This window comes from Actinia tenebrosa, unplaced genomic scaffold, assembly GCF_029948245.1.
Source record: "Actinia tenebrosa isolate PJP-AT-01 unplaced genomic scaffold, QUT_ActTen_1.0 PGA_scaffold3__52_contigs__length_22856419, whole genome shotgun sequence".
Classification (NCBI taxonomy): domain Eukaryota; kingdom Metazoa; phylum Cnidaria; class Anthozoa; order Actiniaria; family Actiniidae; genus Actinia; species Actinia tenebrosa.
This window is the reverse complement of record NW_028292580.1, coordinates 17,074,598-17,085,215: the sequence shown is the minus strand read 5'-3', so window position 1 is coordinate 17,085,215 and position 10,618 is coordinate 17,074,598. Positions and strand designations below refer to the sequence as shown.

General features: G+C 38.1%; 2 protein-coding genes across 2 annotated transcripts; one reads left to right on the top strand and one right to left on the bottom strand.

The window, feature by feature from the left end:
• Positions 1-487: 487 nt before the first annotated feature.
• LOC116298744 (EF-hand calcium-binding domain-containing protein 12) lies at positions 488-7,470 on the bottom strand. Its single transcript, XM_031707287.2, has 6 exons — positions 7,064-7,470; positions 6,484-6,686; positions 4,231-4,568; positions 2,834-3,104; positions 1,710-1,935; positions 488-792 (listed from the first exon to the last, which is right to left on the bottom strand). Exons 1-6 carry the CDS (start codon positions 7,314-7,316, stop codon positions 644-646), a joined length of 1,440 nt encoding a protein of 479 aa, XP_031563147.1. The 5' UTR covers positions 7,317-7,470; the 3' UTR covers positions 488-643.
• Positions 7,471-7,910: 440 nt separating this feature from the next.
• On the top strand, positions 7,911-10,618 carry LOC116298740 (uncharacterized). The gene is made up of 2 exons (XM_031707283.2): positions 7,911-8,640; positions 9,410-10,618. The coding sequence occupies exons 1-2, from the start codon at positions 7,984-7,986 to the stop codon at positions 9,449-9,451; spliced, it is 699 nt and encodes a 232-aa protein (XP_031563143.1). The 5' UTR covers positions 7,911-7,983; the 3' UTR covers positions 9,452-10,618.

The window sequence follows — 10,618 nt, the reverse complement described above, 5'->3', positions numbered from 1 at the left end:
ACTCATCGGTCTTATAACTTGCACACCCCTTGGCGCCAAAAGCAATATTGCATGTTTGCTTATTCCATTCACTTGTATTGTTTAGCACACTAACTTGGCCTTAAAATGCAAGAAGAGAAAAAACTGAACAAAACAAATTCCATACAGTGTGAACTGGGTGCATGTATTGACTTGAGGTGCGGTATAGATATAAATATACTGGCACTGTCATTGTTTTTCCCTAACACTGTGACCCTAACACTAGTCAAAGAGTCAGTAGTAGGGTTGTTGGGAAGGGTAGGCCGGAATTGGGGGGGGGGGGGGGGGGGATAGAGGGGCAAATGTAGACCACCACCCCTTTTTTGCGGTAATGGCATTATTTTGTGTTAGTTTGAGTTCTGTTAAAAAGAAAAACAGAGGTAACGCCCCCTTTTAAAAAGTGCCTCTTAGTCCACCCCCCCCCCCCCCCCCCCCAACACACACACACACACTTAAAAAGTACTCTCCGTTCCTAGGCCTGCAACTGCAGTACCAAATTCCAATAATTTTATTCCTTCTTAAAGTTATACAAGTTAATTTTCACAGAATATATTTTACAGCTTGTATATAATTTTTCGATCGTAGATTAATGTATATCAGCGTAATTCTGGACTAATAAATCCTGTTAAAATATCCAGTCAGCTAATTGTGTATTGGATGAATCGCGAGGCCGTGATGATGGTACATGATGTCGTGTTGATATGGTGAAGATACCGGGCTGTCTTATTCTAGGGAGGCACTGTGCGACTGGCTTGTCCTCGGGTTGAAGGAGAACTGATAAAATAAATAAAACTTGTCATCAAAAACTTTAAAAAAAAAAAAAAAAAAAAAGAACTCGTCATCGCTTATTTCCACCGCAAGTACAGCAGTGCCGCAGCTCAACGAGGTCGAACTGTAAGAATGTTAAATGCGCCTCTGGCAGCCGCTATACAGTCCATGTGTGACCCCGGAGCACAGCTCTAAATCATGTTGATATTCATGCATTAATACATTCATTTTCTCTTCCCTCCATCTATCAATCCTTCCTTCCATTTTTCTTTCCCACCCAAAATACTAATCTATTATCCATCCATCCATCCATCCATCTATCCGTCAATCAATCAACCATTCACTCATTCCTTCCAAAAACAAGGACTTCAAGATTTGCAAAATCTACGACGGCGAAGTCAACCGGAAGTGTAAATAACTTATCTTTAGGGTTCTGTTCATTAGAAATTTCCTTCAAAACATTGTCAGTAAAGACGCCAGACCCAAAAAGACAACCAAGAGACAACGACAACAACAACCGTCTCTCAATGCATCGTTATCCGAGCCACGGCGGGAGCGAAGGTCTAACTAACCAGTTGCAAATATCGTCAGAGCAACGACGGGACCTTCTACCTTGTTAATCTAAGATGCTGAGTGTTGGTCCGGCCGAGCTCTAACCCAAGACTTCAACCAACGGCTGCTTTAATAGAGGTTTTGCACCATCACGTGACGGCAGCCATGTTAGATGGCAGGAACAATACAATCGTTTTACATAAGAAAGAATTCAATTCCCGAGAGCACAGGGATTGTATTGTTCTGCCATCTAACCACAGACAGCCCAAGCTGGATTATGGCGCCGGCACGTGTGGTGCAAAACCTCTATATAGACGAACGGACAAGCAAGCAAGCAAGCGATCTTTCTCGTGCTCAACATGTAATCTCACCTCTCCCTAATAGTGGCTTGCTCAACTGTACTCCATGCATGTCACACAATTTTACAGTGTCATGATATTCTTGTAGCGTACGTTTCCTGAACCGGTCAATAACTGCCCCAGTGGCACCCCCCATCGTCGATGGTGCTACCGTTTGTTTTTCAATTGGTTTCTTTTTCTGTTTGGCCTTCTCTCGTTCCTTTTTCTTCTGCTGTTTCTTTATGCGCATGACTTTCATCTGAAAACAAATGTGATAGCGTTAGCTATCTTTGCATATCCTGCTCTAGCCTTTAATGAATAGCCTTCTTTTAACTAGACGTTACATAGTCACGCAGCGTTTTCCCTACACGTTGCGTGACGTCGCCCTAGGAGCATCTGTGTAGGAGGCTAGCCATTGTGATTATCATTCAAATTATTTTTCCCGTTGTTTAGATTGGCCGAGATAACTGCAGATAACTGCCTACAAAGTCTTTTTTACGATATTTTTTCGTAAAAAAATAGAGCTATTATTAGAAATATTATTATTATTATTATCATTAGAATTGTCAGTAGAAGCTAGTTTGGGTAACATACTCTACAGGTTCTCTGGTTTCCTCCCCCGATAAAAATCAACATGTGAGTTGAGTGTTGTGTGTCGATAGCAAATACTAGTCAGGGGCGTGGTGAAGTCTCAATTATGGGGGAGGCTTATGTACCCTTTTCGTGCCAAATCCACGGGAATCCCACATCGATTAATTAAATTTTGGTGCCAAAAGCAAACTTTTGGGGGTCACATCCCCCCCTCTCTCACCCTATGCTAGTGATACCAACTGTAGAGTATGTTGAGCGAATGTCATGGAAGTTACATAAATTATTTTATTTCACAGTAAGACCCAACATTCAAACCTTAGGTTAACAATAAAACAATGTGTAGTTCCAGAAATCATCCATACCCACCCCACAGAGGAATTTGGAATTTCCAAAGAGTAGGGGGGTCAGAGAAAGAACAAAAATTACAGAGTTTGTATGGAATAAAAATTGGAATTTCCGGGGGGTATGGGGGCATATTAAAAAAATTCCTCCGTAAGGGGGGTATGGATAATTTTTGGAACTACACAATAAAATGATCTCAAAATGATATGCAAGTCAATATGTACCTCATCTAAAGAAACTTTTTCCACTTTCTCTGTCAAAGTAGGTTGTGGGATTTCCAGAAGTGAGGGTGAAGACCCTCTTCGTACAAATGTTGGGCTTACTGTTCCATCTGGTACTTCCTTCAGTGTTGGGCTTGTTCGCTGTGGACTGGTAGGTCTTGAATCTTGTCCTTCACTGCCCTGGCTGATGCTCTTGTCTTCTATGAAACCATTAGTAAGAGACTCTTTTTGATTGGGCTTTCTGGTATCAGTTGGAGATGACTGTCTTTCAATTCTAAATAATAGATAATGAGAGTTAGTGAATAAATGAGAATTACTAAATGGATGGATGGATTTATGAATGCAAGGATGGATGGATGGATGGGTGGGATGAATGAATGGATGGATGGGTGGGATGAATGAATGGATGGATGGATGGATGGATGGATTTATGAATGGAAGGATGGATGGATGGATGGGTGGGATGAATGAATGGATGGATGGATGGATGGATGGATGGGTGGGATGAATGAATGAATGGATGGATGGGGGGATGGATGAATGGACTGATGGATGTATGTATGTATGGATGGATGGATGGATGAATGAATGGATGGATGGGGGGATGGATGGATGGACTGATGGATGGATGGATGGATGGGTGGATGGATGGATGGATGGATGGATGGACTCAAAGAATTGCTACAAAAGACACAGATATGGGATAGGAGTAGGGGAAATTTAGTTTCTTTGACTCTTTGAAACTGGTACTTTATGAGCCCTAATCTAATAAACGTGCTTATAAACAGTACAATATTATGTTCACCTTAACTGTACTAGACTATGTTATGGCGTACCTATACTGTACTACAGTATACAGGGCTCGAAATAGAAAACTATTTTAGTCTGCCATAGTAAAGAAGCTTGGTAAAAGGAGGTCATTCCAGTAAATTTTGCATGCCATTTTATTGTTCATTTGGCAGTCCATCATTATAACCCCTAAAAGGTTCACACAGGAAATATTTTCAACCCTAAAAGGAATGCCGATCACCCCTACCATGCACTTAGACAAACAGAGTACCCTCCCCCTGGATTTTAGACTAAGCCTATACAGGTAAGTGCCGCCAAACAGGGTATGGTTTTCAACAATTCTACTCTGAAACAGGGTATATAAAATTGCGCTCACTCTGGGACAGGGTATATGAAATCACACTCTCTCCTCTCTGGAACAAGGTATCTATTTTTGCAACACTGGAACAGGGTATAATTTTCAGTGATCTTGCTCTGGAACAGGGTATGAATTTCAGCAATTTTACTCTGGAACAGGGTCAGGGTTCAGAGGGCTCAGCAGCACATCCCTACCCTAAACAGGCAAGAGTACCTCCAGGGGGAGAAGAAATGGAGAGAGGGGTAGGATTTACCTTTCGTCTAGGTAAGCTTGCCTTCCTGTTGAGAGTTCTAAGAAATCTAAAGCATCATTTTCATCTTTATCCAATGCCATAATCAAATCCTCCAGATCAGTTTCACTCAAAGGAATTCCTGCAGACCTTATGATCTTCCGAAACTCCTCTCTCGACACAATCCAGTTTTTGTCCTTATCAGCTTGTGCAAACAAGTCCAATAAACGCAATCTTTTTTTTTCAAGGTAGTCTTGGATGATTGCTAATGCAGCAGGTGATGGTTGGTGGATCGTGGGCACTCCTTTGTCTACACCTGTTGATGATTCTTCTTCTTCTCCTTTACTGACAATATCTGGCAACTGAGGAGTAAAAGTCAAATGTCATGCAACGTTTGTAACATTTAAAGTGCCTATACTGTATCACCTAGCTTAATATTTTCAGTATTGATTCTACATTAAAGTAAATATTTGAATGGTAAAAGAATTTCATAGGATTCAAGTGATGCATCTTGGAGATATCAAGGTTTATATTTCCAATACTGTAAATCCTCTATTTAGCCCCCCGGGGGGTTATTTATTTCAAGGATGTTTGAGGGGGGGCTTATTGGAGAGGGGGCGCTTATTGATTTAGTCGAAACGCAGTAATTTGTACGCTGTCAGGATGTAATATGATTGTAACTCAGGATTATCTGGAAGCATTACTATTGACCGTCTCGCATAATCTGTAGTGATGTACATGGCATTTTTATTATTTGATTCACCTGTGTTTGTCTCTCAAGTATAATCTACGATTATTGTGAATAGCAAAACTAAAACACGGTAACATCAACAAAGCAAGCTAAAAAGAAATGTTCTGAACAATCAAGACTTTAATAAATCACCTTTAATCAGATTCTTTAGTTGTGAAGGGGGAGGGGAGGGGGGCTAAAAAGAGAGGGGGGGCTTATTAGAGAGGGGGGCTTATTTGAGAGGGGGGGCTAAATAGAGGATTTACGATATGTTAATGAGTGTGATGTCATTATAGGCATGATTAAATATACAAAACTTTTCTAGGGCAGCAAAATATCCTGTATATAACATCATTGTCTTACTCAGGGTTTATACAAAAAATTTTAATAGCAAATTTGTTTTCTCATAGTAATCAGTGTTGCAATTTAAAAATGATGAGAAGCAAACTCAAATTCCTATAATGACATCACAATCATTAACATATTGGAAGTATAAACCTTGATATCTTCAAGATGCATCACTCAAATCATATGAAAAAATTTTACCATTCAATTATTCACTTTATGTAAAATCAATAATGAAAATATGAAGTTAGGTGGTGTAAGCACTTAAAGGTTCAAATTGATTTTGAAAGCCATAAAGGCATTCTTTTATTTTAGGGGATTTTAGGGAGGTACAGTGTTATTGTTTCTCTACAAAAACAAATTAGAGGAAAGGAAAATTTCCACTTAGGTTCTGAAGCTGGTAATTTTTTTCCACGTGGTAAATTTCATAACTAGAAGCCAACAATTACACCACCCCCCCCCCCCTGTTCAAACTTTTTAATTGACAGTTTCCAAAAGTAGATGATAGTAAATCCTAAAAAAAATGGGATAAATTTAAGCCAAACAACAAGTTGGTTAAGATGTATTGTTTAATTCTCAACTTTTACTGAAGGTCACAAAAGTTTAATTCACTATCATTGTCAAACCTGAGTAGATGAATTTTCACTTAACATTCACCATATATATTTCTAAGATTTTCAATTTCAAGACTTTCAAACCCCCCCTGCTCTGTCCCCCACCTCCCCCCCTACTTTGTCCCTCTACCTTTCTCCTCTACCCTGATATGCATTGGTGGCATGGGTGGCATAGTGCTTTACCGCTCGCCTCTCACCACTGTGGTCTGGGTTGAAGACCTGGCTCAGACTGGATCATGTGAGTTGTGGTTATTTGATGTGTTGTTCTCTCCCTTGCCACGAGGGTTTTCTCCGGGATCTCCGGTTTCCTCTCTCCGTAAAAAGCATGTGAAGTTGAGTGTTGAGTGTTGTAAGTTGTAAATGTAGAATGTAGTGGTAGTGTGTGGAGAGAACCTCATGGAAGAGCTCCATGTGGGAGAAGTGATTTTTAAAATATAACTCTTATCTCTGGAGTAGATGAATTTTCACTAACATTGGCCAACTATTTCTAAGATTTTTAATTTTAAGACTTTTAACCCCTCCCCCCCCCCCCCCCCCCCACCCTACTCCTCTACCCCAACATCTGATTATCTTGTCCTATATACTTACCACTCTCCTAACTCTTATCTCTGGGGTATTTCCTCTTTTCATTCTCTTCAGAACACGCAACTCAAGAGGTGTCTTCCCACTCTTTTTTTCTAACCAGTTTTGTTCTAGTCCAGTTTTTCCTAAAAGGGACCTTAATTTTTTCCTCTCTGCCAGCCATGCTTTATGATTTTCGATTCTGGCCGCAGATGGTCCTGAAGTTTCTCCTAGAACAACCAAGAAAATATGCTTAACTAAATCCATAAGCTGCATTATTATGGGGTTGAGCTGTTCAGGTATTAGTCTAGTTAAAACTGGGTTGGAATAATCTTTGTCATTAGCTAAAAGTTAATTAAGCTATTACTTCCAATTTAAGCTTCACTCTAAAAGTATATTTATATATCTTGAATTGCTGTCCTCTGGGAAACACAGAAAACTGAATTTAAGACCTAGCACTTATAATAAGCAAAGATATCTTAAATTCAGATTTTTGTGCTTTCCAGAGAACAGTAATTTAAGATATTGTAATTATTCTAATAGTTTAATATGTGGAAAAGCCTTAATAATAAATTTAAAATTATAGAAACTTGAGTTAAATTGTCACCTGTGAGCGATCGCTTGGAGTTGGAAACAGAAGCTGAATCAGACTTCAAAAGCAAAGAATCTTTTTTAGAATGAGTATCACTTGTTCGTATATCAACGTCTCTAGCTTCACAAGCAATACTTGGCACAATAATGACTCTTTTTCGAAGCAGATTATTCGGTTCGCCCCACTTTTTGATCGAATCACGATACTTCTTCCCAGCCAATAAATCACGCTGTTTGGGCAGTTCTTGTTCTTCTACCTTGGTATTCATAATTCAAAGGACATTATCTTCCAATCCATAACGTTTTATAAGATTTTGACGCAGTAATTATTGGGCTTTTTAATCTTTAAAGTCGATGAACGACAAATCAAGCGTCTTTTTCCTGCCATTTTGGATTTGCTGTTGTCATGGTAACTGTTATTCCAAAGAGAAGTCATTCCATCGTACCCAGACCCTGCTCCTGTAAAAATACTAATTTTAAAAACACTTTTTCTCCGTTATTTATTAAATTCACTTGTGTTGAAAATATAAAAATATTCACATCAGGCTCAGTGAATGTCGGGGAATATTTACTCCCCGATATTCACTTTGCCTTCGGTGAATAATTGTTAAATAATAAATTTAATTATAAACAATAAATCAATCGTACGATTATTGTTTGCTTAGGCTTTCGAAGAATTCGTTTTCATTATGAATGTTCGAATCGTCACTAATGACCTACGTGTTCACGCTTGACAAAGTACTTTACTGATTTATTTATTCGTGTACAAATTCCAAAGCCGGGCTCCCTGTGTAAAGACTGGAAGGGGGAATACCCGTATCCCATCATGCATTCTTCGATATATAAAACACACCCCTGGCCTTCGTCGTCGCTTGGTTTGTTTTCTTCTCGGGGGTGAGGGTTTGCTTTATTTCATTCCATCAAAAAATAACCTTGATGAACAATATCTTTAGCACTCAATTTCGACAGATCCTTTTGCTAGTCGATCAGCATCTGACTACGCAAGATAAGGAAAGATTTCGTTTTTATTGTAGCAGTTTTCTGCCGAAATCTGTTAAGAGTATGCTAGAAATATTCGAAGTCTTGGAAGACCAACATGTCATTTCATATCAGGACGTGAAACTTCTTAAGGAATTTTCAATCACCATCGGTCGCAACGATGTCGCCAAGTTGCTTGCAGAGTACGAAACGAGAGTTAGTTTGAAGATGATAATCTATGGGTATTTGGATTTTAGATCTGGATGCAGAAATGTCAAATCGCCTATGTTGTTGACGACTGACTGCGTTTCAAAGCATCTCGTCAATGGCGGAAGTCACTCGCATGACAGAGTGAAAGTGGTCGTAAAGAAGCTCCATGGTACTTTTGCTTTAAAATTCGCTTTTGGGAATTTCATCGACAAATGTTTCCCAATATCAACAGAAAAGTACAGATGGAATGATGTATTGGATGTGATCCAGATCTGCGCGGAGTTCGTTTATCTACGATGGATGTACATGCGAAACTTCAAGCAGATGATGTCCGACATTGAGGAAGTTGTTGAAGATGTTCTGAGGATAAGAATTGTTCCTTGGATGATGAAGAACGGTGGCATGGTGTGTATTAACTATTTTCTAATTCCTTTAAATATTGATCCACATTCTTTTAAAAGATGTAATTGTCTCTCGGTCCTCTCGGACTAGTGATTTCCTGGTGCGCTCTAGATTCATCTAGACCTTGCCCGAAGTCGACATCTCTGATGAGTGTCTGCTGCGAAGCGAGCGAGTGGATATTTTGCCAACCTGATAGAATCGGAAAACAAGAAATCGTTCAAGAGTTATTTCAGACTGGTTTATAAGAAAACGGAAAACCGGCTGTTAGCAATTCTTTAGCTTGATTTCTTTTGTTAATTCCTTTTTTTAATTAGTTGACGGAGGATTCTGGATTTCTGTTTCCTGAATCAAAAAATCGGAAATCCGGGAGGACCAAATGAATATTAAGCATAGTGGAAGTTCGAAAAAATAATAGTTTAAAGCGGTGGGGTCAGTTGGTGTTTCGTTCATTTGATTTTTGTTTGAAATTAAAAATCAAAATTTCATTATCAACGACGTAAATCGCGTTCCAAATCATAGTTTTTTTAAACAATTGACAGAATTTTGATGACGAGGAAAGTTAGAAATTAAAAATCGAACTTTAAATTCAATTTCAAAAGGCTGAACTCAGTTTTCAATTATCCTGGAAATCAAAATCTTGGTGTGGATTAAACCCTGCTGGGGAGGGCTGGTTAGAGGAAAATGGCCTGGGACCTCCCTGGGGAGGGATGGGTAGAGTAAATATTTTGTCACTCGATTTTAACATTTCATACTATTTATTTTCTTATTTTAGAGTGGTTGCTACTCTGTCGTTGCACCTGTGCAAAATTGGTGATTGTAAAAGAGTGAAGTACAGTTAACTGCCTATCAAAGGGAAGCAACTGAAATATGATAGAGCAAACAAAGCAGTGTGAGAAGAAAACATTTGAGCTTCATAAACAAACAAACAAAAACAGATTGTAAAAAAAAGAAAAAAAAAAGGAAACAGCGAAAAAAGGTAACAAAAGAAAGAAAAATAGAAAAAAAACTGTCTAAGTGCAAGAAAAAAAAAAAAAGCCGCCAAGTGTCAAACAAAGAAAAATAGAAAAAAACTCAGACCAAGCGTCAAATAAAACAGCCAAAAAAAAAAGTGTCAAAGAAATAGAAAAAACGACCAATTGTCAAAGAAAATCGAGAAAAAAGAAAACAAAGAAAACAAACCAAGAAATGAAGAAAACAGACCAAGTGTCAAAGAAAACCAAGAAAAAAAGAAAACCAAGAAAACAAACCAAGAAATGAGAAAAACAGACCAAGTGTCAAAGAAAACCAAGAAAAAAAGAAAACCAAGAAAACAAACCAAGAAATGAGAAAAACAGACCAAGTGTCAAAGAAAACCAAGAAAAAAAGAAAACCAAGAAAACAAACCAAGAAATGAGAAAAACAGACCAAGTGTCAAAGAAAACCAAGAAAAAAAGAAAACCAAGAAAACAAACCAAGAAATGAGAAAAACAGACCAAGTGTCAAAGAAAACCAAGAAAAAAAGAAAACCAAGAAAACAAACCAAGAAATGAGAAAAACAGACCAAGTGTCAAAGAAAATCAAGAAAAAAAGAAAACCAAGAAAACAAACCAAGAAATAAGAAAAACAGACCAAGTGTCAAAGAAAACCAAGAAAAAAAGAAAACCAAGAAAACAAACCAAGAAATAAGAAAAACAGACCAAGTGTCAAAGAAAACCAAGAAAAAAAGAAAACCAAGAAAACAAACCAAGAAATAAGAAAAACAGACCAAGTGTCAAAGAAAACCAAGAAAAAAAGAAAACCAAGAAAACAAACCAAGAAATAAGAAAAACAGACCAAGTGTCAAAGAAAATCAAGAAAAAAAGAAAACCAAGAAAACAAACCAAGAAATAAGAAAAACAGACCAAGTGTCAAAGAAAATCAAGAAAAAAATCCGAAAAAAAGGCCACAAGAATCCTAATGGAATCTTATCGTTTTTAAATAAAAGTTTGTTGTATTATCGTCA